This window comes from Crotalus tigris, unplaced genomic scaffold (assembly GCF_016545835.1).
Source record: "Crotalus tigris isolate CLP2741 ecotype Arizona unplaced genomic scaffold, ASM1654583v1 scf7180000020218.1340706, whole genome shotgun sequence".
Classification (NCBI taxonomy): domain Eukaryota; kingdom Metazoa; phylum Chordata; class Lepidosauria; order Squamata; family Viperidae; genus Crotalus; species Crotalus tigris.
In genome coordinates, this window is record NW_024097911.1 from 637,413 (window position 1) to 665,212 (window position 27,800).

The 27,800-nt window shown below is 43.3% G+C and overlaps 1 protein-coding gene across 6 annotated transcripts; it reads right to left on the bottom strand.

The window, feature by feature from the left end:
- Positions 1–848: 848 nt before the first annotated feature.
- Positions 849–26,606, bottom strand: KDM5C (lysine demethylase 5C). Of its 6 annotated transcripts, none has more exons than XR_005559513.1 (29): positions 25,750–26,606; positions 23,238–23,315; positions 21,358–21,480; positions 20,933–21,103; positions 20,335–20,469; positions 17,030–17,098; positions 16,489–16,612; positions 16,221–16,402; positions 15,650–15,808; positions 15,293–15,412; positions 14,798–14,956; positions 14,491–14,672; positions 13,441–13,603; positions 13,235–13,354; positions 12,841–13,035; positions 12,571–12,752; positions 11,559–11,683; positions 11,010–11,157; positions 10,626–10,722; positions 10,141–10,499; positions 9,882–10,020; positions 9,617–9,796; positions 9,393–9,533; positions 8,388–8,924; positions 6,369–6,426; positions 5,310–5,509; positions 2,702–2,905; positions 1,221–2,582; positions 849–1,089 (listed from the first exon to the last, which is right to left on the bottom strand). XR_005559513.1 is itself a non-coding variant. In XM_039366097.1 (28 exons), exons 1-28 carry the CDS (start codon positions 26,293–26,295, stop codon positions 2,574–2,576), a joined length of 4,902 nt encoding a protein of 1,633 aa, XP_039222031.1. In that variant the 5' UTR covers positions 26,296–26,606; the 3' UTR covers positions 1,846–2,573. The 6 variants fall into 6 exon arrangements, 4 of the variants coding, with proteins under 4 accessions (XP_039222031.1, XP_039222030.1, XP_039222033.1 ...); XR_005559512.1 differs by having other exon boundaries at positions 1,217–2,582; XM_039366097.1 differs by lacking the exon at positions 849–1,089 and having other exon boundaries at positions 1,846–2,579.
- Positions 26,607–27,800: the final 1,194 nt, after the last annotated feature.

Below are 27,800 nucleotides of genomic sequence, written 5' to 3' on the forward strand. Positions count from 1 at the left end.
TGCCAGTCTATATACGTATCAACTGCTTTTCCGGCAAAAGAAAGCAGGAGGCTTTAACCCATTACAGAGGCTCGCTCAGTATTAATTACAGTTGCAACTTCTTTGAACGAAATACCTTTTTATGGCAGAAACACAGAGGCCTTTATCTCTATTCCCTCCACCTTTCTGACAGCTTAAACAGAAACGGTTAAGAACCCTTCAGATTATAAGCTTTTCCAGAACAAGAACAAACAGATTCTGTATTAGATCAAACGCAAGTTTCATCTACAGTTGGTCCATACTGCGGTCATCGTCCCAATTGTAATACACATTTAAATTTCATTTACTTTGCACCCTTGATAGGTCTTACCGGCTTTATTCTTGAAGAATTATTTTTAAAAAGCCATTGGAGTTGGGGCGTTGAGGGAAGAAGGGGGTTATCACCACAGCTCACGGAATGAATTCCAAAATATGTGATGATGGGAAACTCTTTCGAAGCTCTTTTCCAAGGCTGCTGGGGATTTCATAATCTAACGCCGGGTGCCAACTTGGCTATTCCCTATTTATTTTTGCTATGCCTCATTTCTTAAATTTAAGAGTATTTTGGTGTCTTTACTTGCATTTTTCCTAGATAAAGGTTGAGGCATGGGAAGATATATCCTCTCATTCAGTATAAGCTTTGGTATGAGATTTTTGTGAAAAGCATTTGAACATTTCAAGTACACAACGATCTTTCGATGATCACTAATTTCACATCTGAGACACAGAATTCTAAGATTTTTCTCTTACAGAATCCATGCTAATTCTTCCTCGGCTTGTCCAAGGTGTGTATTCAACTACCTTCAGTATAATAATGCTTTCTACAAATATACAGAAAATGCCACTTTTTATAAGTCATACATTTTAGCTCAAACTTTTATATTAAAATTAAGAAATCGTGGTTAAATAATTATGTAGCCCATTCGATATTAACAGTTTCTCCTTTAATTATTATGAACCCTCTGATCACCTTTGCTTAGCATATCTTTAAAGGTGCATTCTCCAAAAAGATTCTTAAATTCCTCTGGAATGAAACTGACAAATTCATGTTCTACTCCAGTGTTTCTCAACCTTGACAATTTTAAGGCATGTGGACTTCAACTCCCAGAATTCCACAGCCAGCGTTGCTGGCTGTGGAATTCTGGGAGTTGAAGTCCACATGCCTTAAAATTGTCAAGGTTGAGAAACACTGTTCTACTCACTTGCCTTATCATATTTCTACTTTTTTGTCTTCACCTACTGGTCCTACTACTTCTCTGGATGTTTTTTTTTTGTTTGTTTGTTTGTTTCTGAAATATTTCAGGAAATTTTATTACATTTCACTGGTCTGAAAGATTTGTTCCTAATATTCTTAGCTTTTTGTCATTGGCAATATATTATTTTTGCAAGAATTGCAATTCTCTGATTATGTGTATCTAACAATCAGAGAAAACAAAATATAATTATCTACAACAACGATTAGTAATGTGAAAGAACCATTTCATACTACACCTCACTGAGAACCATGATACAAAAATTCAGGTTTGAAACAAGGAAACAGATACTCAGGGCTTCTCGTTACTCTAGGGTCATGCTCCTACATAGTAGGAAATTAGAAAACAAGCTACAGTACTGACAATATGTGGTGTGAAACTGGGCATGCTCACAACTGCCACCAGCAACTCTAACTGACCAGGTCGTCTTTATCCCAAGATCCAAGTAAATTTGTTAACCTCCAAAGTTTAATAATAATAAAAAAATCATAATACAATAAAATAACACACCCCTCCCTACCCCCAACATCCCACCCTTCTCTGCTGGAGAAAATAAAGGAAAACACTAAAAAGAGAAAGACAAAAGGTTTTTTTTAGTGTCAGAGCCTGAGGCAGTAGGGGGCCCGTGATTTGGAGGTGGGACGATGAGGGTGGAGTAGTGGCTGGAGTGGAACTAAAATATTCCTTGCCTTTTCCACCACCCTACAGAATAAAGTGGTTACCACAATTCCTATAAAACCCAACAGGTACCAGGAGGATAGGGGTGTCTAGGGAGAGCTGCCCCTCTGTGCAACAGGAGGTGCTGTCCCTGCAGTATCCAGGGAATGCTGGTACAAAAAGGAGGACACTCTCCTCTCGAGAGAGAGAGAGAGAGCCCCCCCCCCAACTCCTTTCACTGCCTGAAGCGAGGAGCCGGGCATATGTCCCGGCACATTTTACCACCTGTGCCGGATCTCTGCAAGGCTTCAATCCTTAGAGCAACACGGTGATACCCTCAGCTGCTTCTGCCAAGAGAACGCGGGCCCTGCTCGTTGGTGACCCCTGCAACGCCTCCCCTTTCTGCAGTTATCGACGATACAAAAGGAGGAAAAAGAAAATAAAATATTACATCATCTGAAAAATAGTCTGATGCAGGGCCAGTGCCAAGTCCTGGGGAGTGGGGGGAGATGCAGCCACAACTTCTAGGGCTGGGCGCCTCCCCATGCAGAGTGCTAATCAAGCCAACTGAGTGACCTGGGGCTGCCAGAGTCCCTTACAGTACAGTATAGTCCAGGAAGGAGAAATCCAGGCATCTTCTAGCCGTCACAACTGCTAGGGAAGACAATTATTACAACACGTTAGGAACTAGGTCAGTCTGTTATAAAAAAAAACCCCTACCTGCCCTGTAAACACCCCCAGACAACTTGGTGGCATCTTTCCTCTTCACTTACTCCAACTCCATTGTGGCTACTGTCTGTGCCTGCTGCAGGGGGAGTGCCACCTTGGGACAGCACCGCGTCTGCCCCCCGGATCTTCTTTGGCTCTAATTCCTCCTTAGGCAGGACTGGGCCGTCACCACGCTCTGTCTTGCGTTTCCGCCGTCGCTCTGAGTCTCGGCCTCGCCCGCGGGTGACACGCCGCTCTGCTTGCTCCAGCTGGAAAAAGACAAGAGCTCAGGGACTGAAAACCAGGCCTACTCTTTTAGCACACATATGTGGCATCACGTGGATGAATCTTACAAACACAATAATGTGGCTAAAAGGCATAATTACATACTTGAGGTATTTTTTTTTTTTTGGGGCCATAATTACGTATTTCTGACCATCCTAGTTGCAGTTCTTAAATAGGGGGAGAGTATTGAAGATGCAACACCCCCCCCCAGTCACCAAATGCTGAAGAAAGAAAGCTTCTATAAGCAGAAGAGGTTTTGCTCATTTCCCATCCTCATTTACTGAAGGCTTTAATACTCCCCAGTATATAAGAACATAACGACAAAAATCTGTGAACGTAGAGAGACACGTATCATAGCGACTTGAGAAAATGCTTGGTGTGGGATAAGGCAGTTCTCGACTCACAACCGTGACCGAACCCAGAATTTCTGCTGCTAAGCAATTGTTAAGTGAATCACTGCAGCTGTTAAATCAGTAATACGGTTGTGACGTGAATCTGGCTTCCCTGTGGACTTTGCTTGTCAGAAGGTCGCAAAAGGGGATCACGGGACCCTGGGACACTCCCAACGGTCCTAAAGACGTGCCACTTGCCCAGCGTCTGAATTTTGATCACGCAATCATGGGGATGCTGTAACCGCGATGGTCGCAAGTGAAACAAATAGCCATGTGTCACTTTTTTCAGTGCTATTGTAACTCTGAACGGTCAGTAAACAAATGGTTGTAAGTCAAGGACTACCTGTACAGTTAGAAAAAGCAAAGGGCTGGGATGCTGCAATTTTGGCTTTCTTTGATGTTCCAAAGATAACAACTGCTGCAGTTACTGAAAAATGTGGGGGGAAACCTTAAAAATTCCAAGTTTTGAAAAATGACCCACTTGAAAGACATTGAAATAATAGAAAATACTTGTAGCTCGGGTTTTAGAGTTTGGCTGCGGTTTGTTCTCCAAGCTTGTTTCAATATAATTCAATATAATGTCTGAACGTTTCGTTACCAAACTAGGTTAATATCATCAGCAGGATTTTATTGTCCTTTCTTGTCAAGACATTTATAAGCTAAAGCAGAGATGGCGAACCTTTTAGAGACCGAGTGCCCAAACTGCAACCCAAAACCCACTTATTTATCGCCGGGTGCCAGGTGGCCGTGGCCCACTGGGTGGGCGTGGCTATGGTAGTAATGGCAGACTGGGTGGGTGTGGCCAAGGTGGGTGTGGTCACTTTGACGTTGCACGTGTGGAGGGACGCTTGTGGGGGCCGGGCAGGGGGAAATCCAGGGCGTCTCTGGCAGGTGGGGCGGTGGGCAGAAGGCTCATCCTGCGGGGTGAGGCGAGGCAAGGCAAGGCAGGGCAGGGGTGCCATTGTCACAGGGCAAGGCGAGGCAGGGGCCAGGGCGGTTGCGGCCCGATACCATCAGACCCCACACACAGAGGACAGCGAGCACATGGGGGCTGACAGTGTCTGTCAGCAGCCACAGCCTGCCAGCCCCTTGACCGGCACACTCTGGGGCTCCACAGCCCGCCGCCAGCAGTTCAGAGAAGCCGCCTCTGAGCTGGACGGATAGCCGACAGCTGAGGAGACGATGCAGTGGTTCGTGCCCAGGAAAAGGAGAGCATGCAAGGCCAGGAGGGATGGGACGGAGGGGAGGGAAACCAGCCATGCTGGGATGCATCTGGCCATGTGGGACCTCGGTGAGTTAGCGGGCAGCTGGTTGAAGAAGGACAGTTGCCATCTCCAGGGCATGGTGTGGGTGCCCACAGAGAAAGCTCTGAGTGCCGCCTCTGGCACATGTGCCATAGGTTCACCACCACTGAGCTAAGGAGAATAGGACAAGAAAATCCTGCTGCTGATGTTACCCAGTTTGGTAACGAAACGTTCAGAAATTATATTGAAACCACAGCTCAAATCCCTAAAGACATTTTTCATGTTAGCTGTTAGCATAGGAACCATCCCCTTTCATCTTGTACAGCTCAACAAACTTTCCCCAAGTCCTCCATACAGATAATAAAACTTTTCAATCAAATGATTTCAACATGGGTAACTGATGAAAAAAAAAAAAATCTGCATTCAGATATCCTGGCCTGTACCTCTATCTCTTACTATAAGCCATCACACAGGAAGGGGGAAAAAAATGTCATTTCTGTAGTTGACTGTCACTGTTTTGTGTTAAAGCCGCACACGTATTTACCCTTTCCTGTGTCATACCAACTTTCAAAGAATCTTAAAATCTGACTCGGCTCCTGAGATACTAACAAAAGTGGCAAATTTTGTGGCTAAAAATGCTTCCTTAGCCTTTTTTATTAGAGGCAGCCTTAACACATTCACGAAGAAGACGTGGAAACCCACACAAATGAGGAGAACTCATAGTATCTGCTGACCGTCAGAATGATACTCACATCCAGTAGCTGCTGGAATTTGTGAAGCTGGGGAGCACAAGCAGCCTGTAGCAAGCGCCAAATGCTCTGGCTCTCATCTAGCGTCACCTCAAGAAGATCCCCTTCCATTAGCAGCTCCTCTAAAGGTAGGCGGACGGCATCTGCCAGCTCTAGGACAGGGCCTTGCAGCTGTGGCAGGTAAGAACAAAGCATCTCCAGGTCTGCAAGGGAAGCATAAAGGTTGTAAAGAAAACAGCCCCATTTCCTTATTTTTAATCACCGAACAGGGAATTCATCTTCCCACAAACAGCTGATAGACAAGTTTTAACCCAAAATGATGAGATGGAGTAGAACAGGGGTGTGAAACACAATTTCATTGAGGGCCACATCAGCATTGCAGTTGCCCTCAGGGAGCCGGGTGGGTGTGGCCAGGGTGGATGCGGCCTGCTGGGTGGGCATGGAGTAGGTGTGGCCTACTGGGTGGGCGTGGCCAGCTCTACATCGTTCGCGTCAAGGATGCCTGTGGGAGCCTGGGCATAGATCTGAGGGTCTCTGGCAGAAGGGGGTGGGACCAGGGCAAGTGCCAAGGCATGGTCCACTGGAGGAGCCTCACTGTTCCTCTCAGGCCATGCGGGGGGGGGCTGGATGGTGGTGCAGGCTGCAGAGGTCAAATGCCCAGCCTGGCCCTTGAGCACCCATGGCACCAAACCCAGCCCCACTTCCTCAAGGCTGCTGCTCAAGGTTCTCCTGGTTCCTCGCTGTTTCCAGACAGCCTTGTGGAGCTAAGACTGAATGCGTTTCAGCATAGATGGCCACCACAAAATTGTACATTGGCTTCGAGTTGGCCAGGGCCAAGGCAGCGGGGGCCATTCCCTCACTGTTTCTAGGATGGCTTTGCGGACCACATGAAACCACTTTGCGGGCCGCAACCGGCCCCCGGACCTTGTGTTTGACATGTCTGGAGTAGAAGAACAGTACCCAAGTCCATATTTCAACTCTCAGTATTTTCAAGAAAGTAAAGAAAACTGGCCAGAGTTACTTACTTAGACTTAACAACACAGGACTCTACTAGACTAGTACCTGAGGCACAGGAGCTGTTCTTCTCTGGAGTTGTGGCATCTCCATTCTCTAAGGAAATCTGAGGGAAGGGAGGGAAGAAGTGTGATGAAAAAGATTGTTAAGCCACAAATGCAATGTCCACATCATGCCCATCAGGACCTACACTGGCTCTTCAGCTAATGGCAGGGGCAATGGCTCTTGTCAAGATACATTTGGTTTTGCCAATGTACAGTAATAAAAAACATTTACCACATTACACTTAATGGCAGCGACATCTCTGAGACAGATTGGCTGAGCTGCTATGATGTCAAGAAATACTCAGCTCCTTCAGAGACGAACACAGTGAGCAGCCTGGCTTCTTTGAGGAGGAAAGACCATAAAATGCTGAAGAAGTCACAAGACACTGTATAACCTTGGGAAATGATATTAAGGCTACAAAAGTCTGGAAGTTTACAGAAAGGTTTGGGGATTAAGAAATTATGATAAAAGAGAGCCAGCGTACTGCAGGCTTAAGGTGTCAAGCTAGATTACAGAAATTTAGGTTCTAGTTCACCCTTAGCCACAAAAATTCCTGGATGATTATGCCAGGCCCGTTCTCAGTACTATGCTCCTCACAAGATTGCTATTACGGGGAGCAAATAAAAAGAGTATTATACATGTCTTGTGCATACACGGAAAAGATGAGATATAGATCTAATAAAGAAATTGATCAGTTAAAGGGGAGTTAAAGTGCATTATGGATTTGGTTATTTATATAGCTGGTAATGTTAGTTAGATTATGATTATCATATTTGTAACCCTGTATTCAGCTCTGGGAAGTGGAGGAGGGAGTGGGGGGTTTTTTGGGTGGGTTAATATTGTAATTTTTATAAAACTTTTTAATAAAAAAAAAGAAAGAAATTGATTAGAGGAGGCAGGAAAAATGGCCTGGCATTTAAGAATATGAACTGCAGGTTAAGGGGGAAGAGTCGAGAAAGAGCGTTTAAAAGAAAGCAGAACCAAGTAGACAGTGCTCTTGAGAAACTAGCAGGCAAGGAGCTTATTTAAAAAAACAAAAGGGCCGAGATCAAGATGCCTGCAAGCCCGAGAGAGAGAGAAGAATTGGTCTGAGAAGCAGGAAGTGCTGGATTTTGAGAAATTTTGCCAATGGCAATTTCTATTATGAATGGAATAATGCGGACAGCACAGTGAGGGCAGAACAGCAAGCCTGTGTGTCTGTGGGGCCCATGTATGTTTACTGGCTTTATGAGCTCATCTAAATTGTTGAGCTGGGCAATTAGAGGTAGTCCTCAACTTACAAATCACAACTGAGCCCAAACTGTCTGCTGCTAAGCGAGACAATTGAGTTTTGCCTCATTTTATGACCTTTCCGGCCACATTTGTTAAGTGAATCACTGCAGCTGTTAAGTTAATAACAGAGTTAGTGAACCTGGCTTCCCCCATTGACTTTGCTTGTCAGAAGTTTGCAAAAGGTGGGATCATATGACCCCGGGACACTGCAACTGTCACAAATATGAGTCAGTTGTCAAGCGTCTAGATTTTAATCACATGACACATGGGGATGCTGCAGCAGTTGTGAGATAAAACAGTCAGAAGTCGCTTTTTTTAGTGCCATTGTTCATTTCGAACGGTAACTAAATGAACTGTTGTTAAGTCAAAGACTGCCTGTATAGACATCAAATAAGTAACTCCTAATTATTTGACTTTAAGTACAGATACGTTATTTTATATTACAAGACAAAATGCAGGAGTGGTGAGAGAAATCTCTTCCCTACCTGGTTTCCCCTTACAATAAATGCTTTTGTAAAAGGAGATTAACAATTGCTTCAAATCTCTCTGGTTCTTTCATTAATGACTTTTTTTCCACCCACCCCCCTCCAAAACGCAGCAGACAGGCAAACGTCTGCAAAGGATTCACGTGGCAAGGCCCTGCCTCAAATCCTGTCCTCAAGAAACGTGTGCAGCACACCTGGCGTCGGCCTGACCTTCCCACTGGAGAGGACTAGTCAGACCAGAAGAGAGCTCATCTCCTGCACTCACCTTTGTTTGTTCATTGCAGCTGCTCTCTTTGAGTGCACCTGCGTCCTTGGCCGAGTCCCCAAGCAGCCGTTGCCGTAGCTCAGCTAAATGTCCCAAGGCAGCAACTACATCGGAGGAGGCGAGGAGCTGGCGAGCGCGGTCCTGCCACATAATGGCTCGCTCGGTCAAGCACTGCAGGGCTTCTCCCTCGGGCAGCCGGACCGGAAGTTTCTGCAGAGCCACCAGCAAAGCCAGGATGGTCTCCAGGCGGGGCCGGCGGGACCGCTGGCACAGAGGACACAGGAATTTGGCTTCCCACTCCCACCATGCCGGAGAAGGCCGAGGATTGCCCAGGCGAGGCCAAGCTGCACAGGTGGTGTGGAACCAGTCCTGACACAGTTCACACTGCAACATAGCAGGGCTGGGAGGCTGGGAACACACACAGTACTGGATCCCAGAAGGACTATGCACGGACGGCACGGGCTTCTGGGAATTCGACTGCCGTAGGCGTAGGATCCCTGTTTTCTCCTTCTGCTCGCCTTCTTTGAAGACCAAGATCTGCCGACACAAGATGAAGGATTGTGATTCTCTGGACCCTTTTGACCCAACAAAGCATACGCTACTTTTTCTCTGGCTTGTTTCGTATTATATTCTTTTTATATTGTTTGGTGTATTGCGGGCTGCATGGCATTGAGTAAAATACACAACTTCAAAAAGCAATTAGCAATCACTGAGATTTGTAACCTCATCTCCCAATTCTCCCATCTGCATGATTCTCCTAACACTAATCTTTCCTCTGTGTGCAGTTTTGCCTCAATTCTTTTCAGCTTTACAATAGTTCTTGCAAATTTTTTAGCTGAATTCTGTCCTCACCGGTACCTAGAGCTTGACCATTTTATCAGGTTAAAAGCATTTTGTCTTGAGATGACCAATCCGGCTAAGCTAGAATAGCACATCCAAGAATAAAAAGTCTTGCACTGTATTAGTCTCAGCAACACCCCCACGTTTTCTAAGCCAGCTACTCACAACAGAGCCAGGGTCCCTGAGGTCCTGTGCTGAGAGGCCCAGTCTCTCTGTGTCTGAATTGTAGAGTCCTGGCTCCTTCTCCCGCTGCCATTTAGTGCGTTTGACACTATCTGAGTCAGCATCAGCACACGGACACAGCACCTGACAGGAAGACATTGAAGAATGAAGCTTTTGCCTCCGAGGTGAGGCTTTTATCGCCACCAGTTCAAAAAGCACCCCCTAACCTCAAGCAACGTGTAACAGGAGTTCTTTTTGAGGAAGGTCTTGGAGGCCTTTTCCCGCCAGGAATGTGCAGTAACTACTTGTACTTCCAAGTGATGCAATTCCTCCAAGTGCACTGGCAAATCTCTACCCACAGCCACAAGGCCCTCCAGGTCATCCAGGCAGGGATAATGGTCTCCATTCTGTGAAGAGGACACAGCACAGTCTGTAGAGGTGAAGTAACCAGGTCAAGTTCCATTTGCCCCAGGCCCAAAGACTACAACCCACCTGGATCTCCTCCACATCAGCAATCCAAGCCTGTGCTTTAGACAGTGCCTCCTTGAGTGACAGGATATTGGGTAAGTGCACCGGGATGTTCTCTGCCTCCTTGATGATGGCTTCCAGCGTAGCTGGCAAATGCTTCTGCCTGCAAGAAATCAGGGGTGGGCAGGAATGTCAAATAAATTATCACGGGGCATCTCTATAAAGCAACGCCTGGCTAAATTGGGATGAACCCCCTCTGGGATTCCCCACAACTTAAGCTTACCTAGCCTCCAGGCACATTTGCGCTTTTTCCTCCCAACGCTGAGCAATAGTGAGCAACTCCTGCAACTCAGCCATCGCCTTATCCACAGCAGGACTAGGGGCAAGTCCACAGCCAGAGGTGATGAGTGCTCTCATGACAGATAGCATAACCTTATCCTGGGGTGAACGCAGAGTCTGCTTGACCTCTTCCAGCCAGACTGCCTGCTGCACCTGCCTCTCCAGCAGCTCCATCTCTGGCACCTCCACCCCTAATCGTGTTCCTTGTGCCAGTAGTTTGTGCAACTCTGGGGAATTGCCTGAAAGATCTTGTAGGGCCTCTTGCACTTCCACCTGGAAAGCTTCCACCTTCTCCAACACATCCTAGAAAACGACACATGGCAATCACAGCCAACCCACTTGTGCAACCAGTGTGCCACCCAGACATAGTACTAAGTCCTCCCTTTATTGTGATCATCAACAATTGTACCATAACCCTCTGTTGCTCACCTGGACCTCCTTTATCTGGTGCATGACACAGGGCAAGTTTGTCATTTGCTCTAGGAAGGCACGTAATTCCTCTACTGTCATATGGACTGATGACTCTCTGTAAAATTAAGTAGGAAAAAAGTGGGACATGTTTCATTATAATTCCAGAAAATAATCTGGAAAGCAGCTTGACGTGAAAATACCAAACAGATAAAGAGAACACCATTGAACAGGAGAAAAGGCTTCCGGAAAAGGATAATTATTTACCAGAAAACAAAAGCAAGAAAGGTACTCTAAAAGGGCTGCCAAAGGCTTCAATGGGTGATTTTAACTGAGTGAAAGGATTCTGTACGGCATCTTGTCTTATCAATACAATTCTACTTAAAACCGACTCTCTGCACTCACTCTGTTTCTTGGATACTTATCAGACCCAGGGCCTCTGAGACACACTTCTCCGCTTCACTCAGACAGGCTTTGAGCCGATGAAGAAGTTCATTCTCAGGGAAGTTCCTCTCACGTGCCTCTGATTCCAGGGCACGCAACTCCTCCAAGGCTGTAAAAAGCACAGAACATGGTGGCATCCAGACCCATTTGATTGGTCCAACTGTACCAGTTACTCCCAACCCCCTGGAAGAAGCAAGGCGCTTGAATTTTATCAAAGACAGTCATCTGACCCTCCGTTGCTTCCTTATTTCTCCCATTCCAGACTCAGTAGTTCCTTTTCACCCAGAAGCCCCTTCCTAGGACTCAACGCTACTAACCCCATTCCCATTCTCCCAAGCATATAATCCATAAGGATTCAGGTTCTCCTCACAACATGCCTGAACAAATCTGATAGCAATTACACAGGGCCTCAAAGGTATATGTACATTTCCTCCACCAAGACCTCAGGGATTAACTTCTTAAAAGACCCCAGAATCAAGGAGCGTGCGGGGGGGGGAGGGAACCACCTACTTCTCTTGCGTCCATCTTCCACTTCCAAAGCAATGCGAACTTTGTTGGCCCATGTGTCAAAGCATTCGGCTCGGACCTTTAATTTATGTAACATGGCTGGGAGTTCATCCAGAGTATACCGATACCTGAATGAGGAAGGACATTCAGAGCAGAAAAACGGTAAACGTACTTCAGTCAGGGCCACAAGCAATGCCTTCTCACAACACTGGCCTGTTTCCATATTGTATTAAGCGATATGGGTAGCCCTCGACTTACAATAGTCCATTTAGTGACCATTCAAAGTTACAAAGGCACTTAAAAAAGCGGCTTATGACCATTTTCCACACTTACAACCACTGTAGCATCCTAATGGTCATGTGATCAAAATTCAGACGCTCAGCAACTGGTTCATATTTATGACGGTTGCAGTGTCCTGAGATCATCCCCTTTTGTGATCTTCTGACCAGCAAAGTCAACGGGGAAGACAGATTCACTTAACTGTGCCCCTAACTTAACTGCAGTGATTCACTTAACAACTGTGGCAAGAAAAGTCGTAAAATAGGGCAAAACTCACTTAACTGTCTCCCTTAGCAATAGAAATTTTAGGCTCAATTGTGGTCATAAGTCAAGGACTACCTATAACTGGTTCCTCAGACATACATGAAAGAACCACTAGAACAGCCCTTCCCAAATTACTCTGGACCAACTTGATTAGGGAGGAGGGTTCTCTTCAACTAGCCCAGTATGAATAAATAAAGGAGGCACCTGTGGCTCAGGGTCTCCCAGTCTACTCATGTCTCGATGGCTGAAGTCTACAATTGCCTCAGAATTTTATTGAGGATGGGAGACACAATATACAAAAGATCGTCGTACTGTACTGTATGTTCTAGTTCCTTATTTTTATGCCCCTACACATTTTAAGTCACCCGAAGTACCTTTTGGTGAAAGGCAGTCATACAAATCTAACCCAGTAAGTGACTGTATTTTAACTTAAGGTGACTCATTCGTGGAAGACCCCCACGTTTCTACTCACCTGAGGTACTGCCTGCTACTGGGGCACTTGCAGAGGTCATTGATGTGGTAAAGGCAGACAAGACAATTTGGACAATCGTTGCAAGCCAGCGCCGACAGAAAACAGGTTGTCTTGCATTTGTCACATTGGCGCTCATCATCTGGAAGCAACTCAAAAGCCTCTCGCTCTGCTTCAGTGATTCCCTGGGGCAGCAGAGAAAATTGATGAGTGGCTTGATCTTGCCCAACTAATTCTGGCTTCCGACAGTATTCACGTGCCATATCGACCCACCTTGTCAAGGAGAGCCTTCCGCAATTTACGCTCCTCCTGGACCAAGATAAACATCTCCTTGTGTACAGCAGCCGCCAAGTTCAAGTCCAACTTTTCAGGGCAAGCAGCCATTTTGCAGATAAGCTCTTCGTGAGAGAAGACACAGTAACGGCGAAGGCGCCGATAGTGCTCAATGCACCGGCGACCAGCTGGCAACTGAGTATGAGGCAGAGAGGGGGAAAAAAGAAATCTAGAAGTATATGAAGAATTTTGGTCCCACGCACAACTTTTACAGCTGAGAACTATGAGCTGCAAACCCGATTTTCCGCTTTGCACTCCTCTTCTGTGTTACCACTGTGGCCATTAAAGAATTATGAAAGCAAACATGAGAAATTCCTGCTGGTTATAAACTTACCCAGTCAGCAGTGCAAAAATTAACTGCTTCCGCGAAGTTGTAGCCCTGATTGAAGCCACTGTGATAAGCTCTAGGGAAGGTAATTACAAACTCTCCAGCACACTGATTGGTCCGGACGACCTACAGATGCAAAAGAGAAACAATGAGAGCAGGGACTATATTCTAGAGGAGAAAAAGGTACACCCAAGCATGTAAAGGTGACTCACAGGGACGCCATGAGCCATGAGTGTATTAGGGTTCATGAGTGTCACCAACTGGTGCAACAGGTCTGGCTGGCTTTCAAAAAGCTCTGGGGTCAGTTTCTTCATAACATCTTCCAAATGTTCAGCTGCAAAGGATGGGACCCCATACCAAGTCTTAGGTTCACCCCTAGAAAAATAAGCTTGTCAGAGAATACTGTCCAAAAAAGGGAGAGAAAACTGAAACACTGTCATTGGAAGATAAGTACTGGGATTATTCTTTCCGAACACTTTTTTTAACGGAGAGTCCATTTATAGTCCCCTTAAATCAAAAGGGAGCAAATTTTTGCAATTCAAAGCCATACTTAAAGATTTCAGGGGCTTGCCACCAAATGCCAGCGATGCTAATCAGGGTCATTAAGAAACATAAATGCAACGCTGAAGAGCCACATACTTTAAAACGTCCAGTCGTATACAAAATGTCATTAAATACAAACTTTACTTCACTAGTCTTCTTGACTTCACTAATCTTCTCTTTAAATTTATTTTTCCTCTTGTACAAATAAAAAATGCAGTTTTGAATTCTAGCTAGTTTAATGAACTGCTATGCTATTTCCATTTGTGGAAATTATCACTACAGGTAGTCCTTGACTTATGGCCACAACTGAGCCCAAAATTTCTCTCGTTAAGCAAGACAGGTGTTAAATGAGCTTTTACAACTTTTCTTCTGTTAACAGACGTTAAGTGAATCATTAAGTTAGTAACATGACTGTTAAGTGAATCTGGCTTCCCCACTGACTTTGTCTGTCAGAAGTTCACAAAAGGGGATCACATAACCCTGGGACACTGCAACTGTCATAAAACGAGTCAATTGCCAAGCGTCTGAATGTTGATCATGTGACCATGGGAGTGCTGCAATGGTCGTTAAGTATGAAAAATGATCATAAGTCACTTTTTCCAGTCCTGTTGAAACTTCGGTCACTAAGCGAATTGTGGTAAGTCGAGGACTACCTGCACTTCACTATCAAAAAGTTGCTCCAGATGGCAGATTTCTTTCCCTCCCTCCTGAAGTCTCACCAGTGGAGGTAGTTGATAGAGTAACTCCAGTGATCCTCGATGTGCCAGCAGAAAGCAGAGAACACCATGCCCACATACAGCCACGGTACCTTCATGCCCGAAATGTCAGCATTGATGTGGCACAGCACTGACTGCTTTAGCACTGGCATCACATTGAGGTTCCAGCCGCTGGCTGCATACTCCTGCAAGGCAAGGCAAAGGGTAAGAAAGACGGTGGGGCCGACCACAATCGGTGGGCCGTGGGGGGCAGAACAAGAAGCTCCAAACACAGGGAAAGGGAGACTGCTGCCTTGCAAAGGGGACCTACTTCTTCCTCTGGAGAGAGCTGCCTTTTGCCATCATTGATGGGGAAACCACTTCCAAATTCTTTGGAATGAATGTCAGCCCCATATTCCACCGTCACATCTTCCTCAATGCTGTTCACCAAGCGCCAGAACTCCTTTTCCACAAGCTCTGTTGGCACCATCTGGGGGAGGAAACAGGAGAGGCAGTCAGCACCACGGACTCTATATCCTCAGTTACAGGAAACTAGAAATACCTACGATGAAATTGCCAAGTGTGAGTTGTAAGGTGGAGGCTAAGAACAAAAAAAGATCCAGATTCCAGTTCACACCTAACCATAACTGATCTATCACTTTCTGTCAGCCCACCCACCTCACATGGCTACTGCTGATAAAATGAAGAGATTCTTGTACATAAATACCTTGAGGGTCTCTGGAAGGAAGATGGGATATTAACACAATAAATAAAACCATAGTTGGTACTATTTGTCTGTGCTCACAGCAAAAGAGGGAGAACTCACGTGGACTGGCATGTTGAAGTAGTCAGCCTTGAAAGAATCTGCCATCTCCCCAAAGCTCTGTAGTGTGTATTCCCGAGTGGCCTGCTCAAAGCCAAAAGCCTCTGGGGGCCGTTTACACTCCTGGGAAAGGAAAAAACAGGGGAAATGTGAGAAAGGATTCACAAGGCAGGAATTATTTTTGCCCACCCATACAATAATCAATGGAGCCCATATTCTGCTTTCGAATAATTGTGTAATCAATAGCTCAAATCTTAATTCTTGGATCTCTCTCTATAGATGATGACGTTCAAACCCAGATGATCTGGTGAGGCAAGAATGTTCCTCTGGGCTTGTCAAAGGCAAATAAAGCTTCCTTACCGCCATGACACATTTGGGACATCTCCAGACACCTTTAGGGATCTCAGGTAAAGGAGGCAAGAGGCAGAAGATGTGATAGTTGTCATCACAGCCATCACATAACAACAGCTTGTCATCCTCATCTCCCCGTGTACATATCCGACAAACGTAAGATTCAATCTAAAAGAGGAGCAATTATAAGAAATGCTGTTTTACACACAAAAGCAACTGCAGATTGTTTTGTTCAATATTTTTGGGAGATGCCTTCATGCATTGACTCCTAATGACTTCCTACAGGTGTTTTAAATATACCCAATGATTTCTCTTTTTTAGGCAATGACTACTTCAAAGGCGGACAATAAGCAAAAATTCAGCAGAACTATTATTTCCTTTCATGCATTTTTTAAGGCGGCAGAAGGCTATGGATGTTATGACAAGAGTTCACAATTGCCAGCTAGTAATTTTCATTGGCCAGCATGGATATATTACAGATAATGGTGGGGGGGGGGCAATTTTTACAAAAAAAAAAAAACAGAGAGAGAGAGAGAAAGAGAGAGCGCAGAACTTATCTGAAGTGAGAACGCAAACTTACAAACTGAGTGTTGTGATTGCGACGGAGGCGCATGGTCATCTTGGTGCAAGGTTCTGGACTGTGCCTCAACTCTTCTTTCATATTTGCATAGCCTCGGGGTAAAGGGGGTTCCAGCTTCACTTCTGAAACAGGAGCTTCCTCTTTTACTATCACTGTTGGGGGGCATTCAGGCATCTCCTTGTCTATATTAGGAAGACATAAACTTAGAACCAAGAGAACAAACTTCTCCTTTGGCTCCCTAATTGTGGGGTTAGCCCTCCAGTCCCACCTTTCTTGCGCATGTTCTTGTCCTTGGCTACAAGCCCCAGTCCCAGCATCTTAGGGCCAGCGCCATAAATCTGCAGCTTCTTCAATTCTGGGTTCTTCTCAATGTCTTCCTCTGTTGGCTCTGGCTGCAAGAAAGATACAATTAGGACAGAATGACAATATGAAGCCATGAATGTTAAAAATTGTGTTCCAAAGATTCTCAGAAAGCAGCAGCAGCAGAAGGAGGAAAAAGAACAAGCAATAAATTGAGTCCTGGAGAAAGGAGAACTAATTGCAGAAGGACAACTGGTTAATGACAGAGATTGCTGAGGTCGTGACCTATGACAGAAATGTTGTCTTTTTTGGATCAAGCCTCTGGCTAGATACCACCAACAAGGTGAGACTTTCCTAGAATGCATTGCACACTGAAATAAAACAGTGCACATTGAGACATTTAAGCCACATCTTCTGCTGGATGGGGTCTGAGGACTTCAAGCCACGAAGCAGGACAAATAAATAGAGTGAAAGAGAGACAGCAGAGGTGGACAGAACAGGAACAGTACCCATGCTTGATGTGCTTGCTCAGGTAACAGAGCTGGGGAACTCGCAGGTTCAGGGTATGAGTCGGATTCCTGTAAGAGGGCGACAAAATGTGTGGGGTTTGGGGATCAACAGGTCTCTAGGAATAGTAGAAAGGGCATCAGCAAGAGAAATAAAAAGGAAAATCATTATTGGATCATAATGGAGAAGCTGGATACCTTTTCCCCTTAACTGCCTAGAGTTACTAAGAATTGAGTGGCATATAAATGTCATGAATTATTATTATTATTATAAAAGTATAAGGATTATGGTGTTTTACAACAAGAGAGCTAACAAATGGAAATGTTACAATAACTACAGAAGACATGAGGTTTAGGACTTTGAAAATGTTCAACATTTTGAAGACAAGGGGAGAAAGCACAATGACATTTTATTTCCTATTTTAGAGAGGAAGAACAGAAGCATGAAGGAATTCAGGAACTAAGAAAAACTTTAAAAATAACTTTGAATGTTGCCTTTCCTCCCTTTAACATAAATTAATCAGACACACGTATTTTCTGGCGTATAAGAAGACTTTCTAAAGCGTGGAAATCGGCGCTGAAGTCGGGTGTCGTCTTATACGCCGGAAAATACGGTAATATAGTTTGGTCAGCTTTTCAGTAAAAGCTTTTGTAGAAAAGATTGGGATTCTAATTCACTTTCATGACTTGGGGTATGGAATGATGGCATCAGGGTTTACAGGTAAGTTTCAGATTTTATAGTAAGAATCCGCATATGAGATGCACACTTGTTTTTTTCTAATTTGGAAAGAAGGATGCCTCCCTGCATTCAATCTTCCACTGGAAATACACTTGGAGACTAAGCTCCAGGTGCACATTCCTAGCAGGAGAATTGACATTCTACTAATCTCTGGAAAACCACTTACTAATTGTTCAGAATAATTTAAACCAAAAATGCAGGACTGTATCTTTATCTGAAGGCCTGTATACCTATCCTTGAATTTTACCCACTGAATATATAATTACAAGATTCAATGTTTCCTTAAACTGATGCAAAATTGATAGTTATGCTTTCTTCCTTTAAAAACAAATACAGATACAGCCATAAGCTCTTACGTTCCCCAAACATTTGATGAATACCTATGAATCAAAAAGGCTTACAACTAAATCGTTAAACCATAAATACAAAGAGGAAGGGGGAAAGAAGCATCCATTATGCGAAAGAAAAAAAAACTTTATATATACATTCCAGGCTTTTATCCATCGTGGTGTTACTTAAGTTTGTGAAGATCAACTTAATCCTGAAGTGAAATGCCAGGTGCCACATGTGACAAAATCTTGCTTTCATTTACATTTAATGTGGAATTGTTTATATTTATTCAATGTTTACATCACTGACTGCTGAAGCCTCTTTGTAATTAAGAACATCAAACAAACAAAGCACCAAGTTAAAACCAGAAACATTGAATATGTGTGCATGCATTCTTCAACAATTAAAAACCTATTGAAAAAATATTGGTTTTAAAGGCCTTTTTAACAAAACAATGTAGTCCTTCCCATGGTGAGCACACATATACATCTGGAGTGGTGGACTTCCAGGGAAGAAATGGCAAACTGACAGAGGGGGCTTTGGCTCGCCCACAAGCATTGCAAGAAGATAACATGACAGCAGGCTATTATTATGAGTTTAAAAGACAAAGGAACAGCTATCTTGCTCAACTCACAGTTGGTGCCTTTGAAAGGACATTACGCATACGCTGTTATTTTGAATGTTTTAAAAAATACGATAAGATGTGATTTGGAAGGTTGGATACTAGAGGAGGCTCAAGAGAACTAAAGATTACAATTAAAGGAAAAGAACACTTAAATTTGACTTACTAATATGGAATGGAGCAAAATACTTTAACATTGGATGTATTGAAAGATATTTGTGAACAAGGGATTCAGAAGGTAATTTTAAGACCGTCTGCCTGTACAAACAGACTTTATGAAAGAGGAGCACGTTTCACTGGATAACACTGAGACTGGTTTGAAAGTAGATTTTAAAATGATGAGCTAATGTAACAATGTGGAAGGAGATGTTACACTGGCTATACTAATGAAACTGGCTGATGTATCAACAAACCAAAAGAGCAATCTGGATGACTTTTTCTTATATTGAACTTGGAAACCCCCCTCAGCATGGCTGGCTCAGGAATTCTGGGAGTTGAGGTCCACGAGTCATAAAAGAGCCAAGGTTGCCTACCCTTGGTTTAAGGGAACTGAGGATCAAGATTGCTAACAGTAACAGGAAAGAATATAAAGTTGGTTATTTGATCGAGTTTAAAATAGATGCGGTTTTAAATACTTGTTTATAGACAAAGGATATGGAAAAGACCATTGATATATTTTAAGAGAAGGTGATAAGTTACCAAACTCATTTATACTTGTCATAAAGGGGGGGGGGTAGTCATTTATTTATCTCTATTTTTTTTCTATTTTTCTTTTTGTCCCTACGCTTTCTATTTTTTCTTTTTATTCCCTTATTTTTTAGTTCATATTAGTTTTTATCTTTTTAATCGTAATACATCAGTGGTTCTCAACCTGTGGGTCGGGACCCCATTTGGGGTCGAACGACCATTTCACGAGGGTCACCAAACAACACAGTCCACCATTTTTTCCCCCCTTTTCCTTGGCTGTGCTACTCCCTTTTATTCTATTGGCTTTTGAAAGCCAATAGAATAGACTCTCTTGAATAGAATCTAATTCTATTAGCTTTCAAAAGCCAATAGGAATTGTCCAGGCTGTCTCTGCCCTGCTGAGCCCGCCAAAAGTCCCATTCTGCAAACGGTGCTGCACCAGTTGAGTAGTCCTCGACTTACGACCAGTTGGGGGTCGTGGCATTAAAAAGGTTGAGAACCACTGTAATACACAGTACAAATTATTTTTAAAAAATGGTTTGGAGAGCTACACCATTTGAGCTTAACCCCAAGTCACTATGATAGAAAAGATGAATACTATGCAAATCTCTTCAGATAATTTCAGAGAGCGGGCAGATCATACTGAACCATGGGATAAACTATATTAAATATATTTTAAAAGATTATATCCTTTATGTTTAAAAACTCTCCTGTTGCATTTAAAATCACAATTTGGGGGAATTAAAAAAGATTCCAGAAGCCCAGATGAGACTTCTTTGACATTTAAGGGCTTCTATCCCAAACTTGAGGAAAAAATAAGACTTTCCGTTGAGTCAGAGCACAGGGTGTGTACAATTGCTCCCAAAATGATGAACTGGTCCAACCAAAAACAAAACTGTAATTAGGGTTGAAGGTGTGTGAGACACTCACCTCCTGTTGCAGTCGCTTGGCCCGCCGCCCATAGCTGTTGAACTTGGAAGGCTGTACTGACTGGCGCAATGGGATGCTGTGAGGCTTATACTCTTTGTCTTTCTCTTCATTATCAAATGGGTGAGTATTGCACTGCTGGGGGAAAGAATAGCATTAACACTGAATAGAGCGTTTCCCTGCTCCCGTTGCTCATCACTAGGCATTAAAAAGCAAGGGCCTAACCCACGGGTGTCAAACTTGACGCATCATGTGATGTGTCATGACGTAGTGTGACTTCTTTTGCATTGCCGGAGCTGGGTGGGCACGGCCTCAGCATGATGCAACTGGTCCATGGGCCAGCAGTTTGACACCCCTGGCCTAACCCAATTATCTTGTGGCAGAACAAAAGCATGATGAATTTAGATATGATTTTCCTGGCTAGGCATGAGCCCACCATCTTCCCTAGCAAGCTATTTCCTTCCCAGAGTAGGAAACAATGTGCAAAGGGAGTCTATTTAGAAAAAGGAGTTTTCTTGTACTCATGTACTACATCTGCGGAGGAAATGTAACGTGAAATTAAATTACAGGAGAACTTTATACTCTGAGACCCAATACTCACCACCAGGTTAGCACCAGACTGGTACATTTCATATGGGTAGATAATACGCTCATAGTGGGAACGAAGAAGGGAACCAATATTCTTCCCTGATGGATAGGAAAGTCGCTGGGCCACCCGTGCCCACCGGCGATCCTTGCAAATGGCTTCATATCCACCCTCCTCCATCACAATCTAAAAATATAGGAATATTGAAACACTACAAATTATCAGCTTGCAATCACATGAACATACACCTATTTAAATAAGGTACCTAATTTTTCTTATCCCCAATTCCAAACTAAGACCAACAACTTACCAAGACTCATCAATAGCACAGATAAATCGTCATTGAATCTGCCAGTGTCAGTAATTAACCCCATTAGCTTGAATACAAAAATTTAACTTTCCCTAGAATTCTTTTTGGGAAGAATGTAATTATAACTTACTTTACTCAAGCTGTACAAATCAAGAATACGCCTCTCTACATTGGGAATTTTCAGTGCAGAACCTTGAATCTCCCAGAACTTTGCGATCTGGTCTAAATAGTTCAGTTTTACCCTGGTCTGTGCCTGGTAATGGAATAAATAGAAGTTAGCCTTTCTCAAGCCAGTAACTTATAATGGCTCCCCATTTAACCATACATCTTTCAATATATCTTCATACCAGCAACACCAAATTTTAATGAAGTTGAAAATAGTATATATGCACACACTGAACTGGTTTGGGACCTGGGAGATTTCCTGTAACAGGGGCTACATGTTATTTATCCCCCAAAAAGTGTTTCCTTTTGAACAATGAAGTAACATGCCAATATCTGGCCATTCTAAACTATAATAACTGGATATAGATCATGGTTTTCAAAACCAAGTAAGAAGAAAGGACTATATATTTTGGACATGTGCATTACCAAAACTTTTAACTTTTCTATCTACAGAGCCAAGATTCATATGTTTAATTATCTCATGAGGAACATATCAGTGTAATGGATAAGTTGTTGGATTAAGACAAGTGAAGTCCAAATTCAAGTCTACTCTCAAGTTGTGGAAATTCAGAGGGTCAGTCACTGTCCCTCAGCGACTTGGCAGCCCAGCTGGGGGGGGGGGAAGAGGGGAACCAGGCCATGCAAGCAAACACAAATAGAGGGACGGTACGCACACACACACGCACACGCAGCTCGACTGCAATTTGATGTACGTGCGCATATGTGCATTCACCGGCCTTCCTGAGTCGAGCTGCACACTTACGTGTGCACTGACCCGCAGGCCAGTTGCGAATAGGCCATGGCCCAATAGTGGGCCGCGGCCCGGGGGTTGGGGACCCCAGTCTAACATACCTGAAAAGGATGATATTGTGAGAATAAAATTGGAGAAAAGGATGACAGGATATACTGCCTTAAGGAAAGCTAGGAAACTTATCTAACAAATACATTCATCCTAAAAAGATGTTGAGATTTCTTGTTGTCATTTAACAGAAGTTATTCATGGAATGCAAGCTTATTTAAGAAGTATTGTCTAAGATACACACACTCCTTTCATACAAATGCAAGCCAAAACATTTTGCAAAAAAATCCAGTCAAAAATATAAAAACCTGGATAATTAAATACTTGAGGGGATCCTAGGTGCTCTCTGAGCTTGGCTGTTTTCTTACAGATCTTTCCATTACCCAAACTAGGTAACATCATCAGTGCTAAATGAGTGTCTAGCACTGATATTATCTAGTTTGCGTAATGAAATGTCTGCAAGAAAACAACCAAGCTGGGAGAGCACCAAGGACCCGCCTGTGTTCAGCAGGTCAGCGGTTCAAATCTCACCGGCTCAAGGTTGACTCAGCCTTCCATCCTTTCGGGGTAGGTAAAATGAGGACCCAGATTGTTGGGGGCAATGTAAATATATATATACATTGCTTACTGGTGTACACCGCTTAGAGAGTGCTTGCACTTAAAGCGGTATATAAGTCTCATAAATAAATAAATAAATAAATTTCAGCCCTGAGCTACAAGTGTTCTCCTTTAAATAGATTACATACAAACAGAGACAGAGAACTACTTTGAAATAAATCATAAAACCATTTATTTATGTTTATATAAACAGGCAACCTGACACAATTTTTGAAGTCAATTCTTTCAATGGCAGTCCGACCGGTGGATAACAGTTGATTAAAACTAATGCATTTGGGGTTTTTTTTAATTATATACCAATGTATTTTTACATTTATTATTTATTGGTAGCTCCTGGTATCTTCTCTTGTAAAATGATTTATGTAAATGTAAAGAAATGTGAATAGCATCACATTACAATTCTATTACCTCTTCTGCAAAGGACTCACCTCCAGTTCATTGAGCCTCTGTATCCGTGGAGTAAACCGGAAGTTGTCCACTTCCACAGCAAAGGGAGGTTGCCAGTCCTGAGGAAGAAACAGAAAGGCAACATTAATTATAATCCCAGCATCATACATTTCAAAGTCTGTTTACCAGCTAATAGCAATAGAGCCAACACTTTTTGTTAATACATATACACCATGTTTAAGAATTAAATCAAAAATCTACTCTCAGTCGGAAAACAACCCTAGAGAATTAGAACTCAATTTCACAGCTAACAGAATACAAGTGCAAGAACTGATTATACAAACTACCACAGGACAAATCTGAGACAATGAAAACCCTTAGTTTTGCAATGAAGCAATCTACTGTATGCAATATCCAATACTGAAGAGAGAAAGACTTAGGTAAAACTGACACTTGAAGGAAACATAGTTTAATGCATGAACACCTCCTAATAAAACATGAGCACACCAAGCACTGCAACGTGTTCATCTTTACTGTTTATATACAGGAAGCCTGAGAAAAAGGAAAGGATAACTTTGATGTCCCTTTAACCAATCTAAAATATTATATCCCAAGGCATTACACATTCAAAATCTACTTTTCTGGTACAAAGCAATCACTTCAAAGATGGAGTAACTATCATCATGAACTGCTGGAGACAGTAAGACAGATAAAAACTACTGAAGCGAAGGTTATTTATTCATGTGTGAGAAAGACTCAGTGGTCTCAAAATAACTTTACCAGAAGGCAGTCAAATTGACTATGCAAAATTTTGATTTCTAGAAGTTGGAATCATAGTGAGGCCTGGTGAACTTCATGAATATATATTCTTATATTTTTAGTGAAATATTTATTAGTTTGTAGTAAAGAGGGTGATAAATTAAGTTGGAAAGGCCTTGGTTTCTCAATTTAAGAGCATCTTCATGGTGCTAAATTGTATGTCAAAAGCACAAACATGATAGAATTATATTTGTTTTTGTTAGACACACTGAAATAAATTAAAATCAAAATAAATTAGGAAATGCTAAACAATGTTTTTTAAGTCATCCTAGTACTTTCAAGAGAAGCAAAAAAATGAAATATTGCTAACAGGATAATACTTTAGCATTATAATGCTTAAGACTCACACCAGCAAGACAGGTTCTCCTGCAACTGAATTGTGATAGAAACTTTTGATTTGAAGGTTGTAGACTAACCTGAACTATAATTGACAGCCTATAGGAAAAAAAGACTCATTTAAACTTACTCCATATGCACTGAGTAAGCAGATGCTAATATTTTGCTGCTCCAATTAAAAATATCACAATGACTTCTCAATGAGGATTAAAAAGATGGGCAAAAGAGTTTAATTGGGAACAGAGAACAAGAGATCTACTTCAGCATCTTCTGCAGTGTAGCTATACAAAAGAAAACCAAGTTCCTCAAATATTTCCTTGTCTTTCTCTTGTTCCTTCTTAGACAAAGGCTCTGCAACTGGCAGTCATACCAGATGACCTGTTATGAAATAATCAAAAATATTATTCAATGGACTTTTTTTTTTTTACTTTAATTAGGTTTTCTGCATCAAGAAATACAGCAGGAAAAGACTTGGAAAACCTCTTTCCTGCTACACTTAATTAGAATGGGGGGGGGGTGTTTGTTTTTTTTACATGCAGCTGAGGCCTAGCTGTAGGATGTAGAGGAAAATAACAGAAGGACACTCGTCTATACAAGTTTTCCAGCTTGGTGAAAGAGCAAGCTGTTCAAAATGGTAACAGCTACGTAGGAACACAGGCACCACCCTTATCACAGATACAGCAATTTACATACACAAAACTATAGAACTTGATTATTGGAATCAAAACACAAAGCTCTTATATGCCAATTATTCCAAACAAATCCCTGTAGTATACTCCCATAATGCATTCAAATCTATATTTGAGTGTTGACTATACCACACATTACAGTTTTGTATCACATCAACTGCTTGCATATATCTACATTCAACTTGTCCTACTACATCATGGGAAGCATCTACATTTTTCAACCCTCATCAATTACATAAAACAGTCTTTCCCAACTTGGTGCCATTCAAATGTACTGAACTACCAAAATTTCTAGTCAGCAGGGCCTGCCATGTAAACTTTTACTACACACTCTATTTTGTCGTTGAACCATGCCTGTGTTCAGTTATTTCTTCAAGGCATTACAATAGTCTTATTTTTCCTCAGAAACACTGCATTTGTATCAAACTCAATACCATGACTGTCTTCAGCAACAAATGCTCACAAGAACTCTTTCCGATCTAAAGACACACTGGTTCAAGTCTGTAACCCTCATCCTGGCAGACAAGCACTCCAATACATTCCTTCATCCAATTCATTATATTCACCAGGAGAGACATCTCTTTCAAAAAACAACAACACATCACCAGCTCTAAGTACCTGTGAATCACTTACACTAACCCCCAAATCCTGATTCTGCTTGCCCACTGACAGTTTCTCCTAAAATCCAAAAGCCTTTGCTGGTACTTACGGCGGGAGGGCGGATCTTGCAGATACCACTTTTTTCTGCGATGGGTCGGATCTTGGCAATGTAGCCTAGTGGATCACTGAATTCGGCCCAACTGGGCTCAAAGACAGGACACTCAGGTGGTGGCAAAAAGTCCTCGGGAGGCAACAGGGGATCGGGATCTCCAGCCCAGGACGGGCCACGCTCCATCCACTCGCCTTGCTCTGCACCCCACAAGCCGCGCTCTGCCTGGTCCGACGCTCGAGGCAGTCGAAGAGTTCGATCAGCCCGGGGACCCCCATCGCCCTGGTCGGTCTTGTCACTCCGGGGAGCCCGCTCACCCTTCAGAGTCCGTTCACTTTTCTCCATCCTGGAGGTCCGCTCTCCCCAGTCCCCATGTTCTCCCCTCTCCCCTGAAAGGCCACGTTCCCCCCTCGAGCCCCGGCTTCCCCTCTCCCCCTTCTCCCCACGGGACACCCAGTCGCCCTGATCCCCAAGGGGGCCCTTCTCCCCCCAGGTCCCTTGATCTGACCCTTCGCTCTGTTCCACCGGCTCCTCTCTGGACTCCATACCCTCCACCGGCTCCTTGCTCTCTGGGAGGCCCCTCAGGGGGCCATGCCCGGCCCCTCCTCCTCCTCCTCGCTCGAGCACCAGGCCTAACGGGCGGGGGAACCAGGCCGCTCAGCCGGAGCGTTTCTCCCCGGTGCCCGGTTGCTCAGCCTTACCCCTCCTCCTCTCTAGGATCTCCCGGCACTTTTCCGGGCCCAGAGTCCCTCTTGTTCTCTCCCCTCCCTAAATTCAAGGCCTGCCGGGTCCCCTCGAACTGGCAGCGACCGCCATTTTGGACTTTCTCAATATCCTCCACAGCCGCTGCCCATCAACAACAAAACGTCTCCCTCCGCCAGCCTCTAAAGATTCAAAGGAACCTCTTGGAGATGTCACCGTACCCGGCTAGAGTAATCTTTCCGATACAAAGACTGAAACTTCTAGGTCTCGTCAAAGGCAATTGATTTATACTGGAAGCTTTAGAAGCAAAATAAAGCAAAATAAAAAGTCCCTCAGGGCTAAGGCGGAAGGATACAACTAACAAGAGAATGTAATCGCTGGGACTTCTTGCGCACGTTTAAAGGGCCGCACCGCGCCTGCGCCAGACGACAGAAAACAGGAAGAGGAGGGAGGAGGCGGAGGAGGATAAGAAGAAGAATTGAATGGGCGGAGCCAATCATGACACCGCCTATTCGGTTGTCAGAACTCTAGCGGGAGCCTCATAGCTGTCAATTGGTTTGGCTGAATTCAGACTTTTCGACGGGTTTATACACTGCATCGTGGTGCCATTTTATCTTATCTATGTAATTTGTGATCTGTCCATAGCAAGGCTAACTTTTGAAGCCTGGCTCCTTTTAATCCATCGTTAAATTCATTTTGCTCCAGTAGCGGGTTTATTTAAGTTAGTTTTGGACTTCAGCTTTCCAAACGCTGCTGACTGATAGATTATGGGAAATAAAGTTTTACATCTAGAAGACAGATTGATGAAGACTGCTCTATATTAAATATACTATTACTCACAGGTGATCATCCAAAATCTTTATGCAACAATGTTTTTATTAATATCAATTTAATAATTATGAAATTATAATAGGGGTAGAATGAAGAGGAAACCTTGCTGAGATTTGATAAATGTCTATAGCAGGTTGCACTCAGGTTGTGTTTTGAAGAGTCTTTGGATATGTAAAATGAGACATAGGTTACAGAGGCAGTATTGTACAAATCTGAATTGAATATTTCCTCAAATGAAAATCAGTTATACATGATACATTATGCATAATTTAATGTTTACCAGGGTAAAAATGAACGGTAATATGCAACTGTATATTCTATCATAGTCCACAATTTACAACCTTTTCTTTAGCGACTGTTCAAAGTTACAACAGCACTGAAAAAGTGACATAGCAAACAGTCCTCACACTATTGTTGCAGCATCCCCATGGTCATATGATCAAAATTTGGGTATTTGGTAACTGGAATATATGTAAGAGCATCCCGGAGTGATGTGATCACCATTTGAAGCCTTTCCA

What these genes read in the sequence shown, in the direction of transcription:
- KDM5C (XM_039366097.1), bottom strand. Translation starts at nt 26,295, where the DNA reads ATGGAGTCCAGAGAGGAGCCGGTGGAACAGAGCGAAGGGTCAGATCAA. An exon ending in AGCAAGCACATCAAGCATGG is followed by an intron (nt 16,613 to 17,029) that starts GTACTGTTCCTG and finishes TCTTTCTTGCAG; the next exon opens with CCAGAGCCAACAGAGGAAGA. An exon ending in AATTCCAGCAGCTACTGGAT is followed by an intron (nt 2,906 to 5,309) that starts GTGAGTATCATT and finishes GTCTTTTTCCAG; the next exon opens with CTGGAGCAAGCAGAGCGGCG.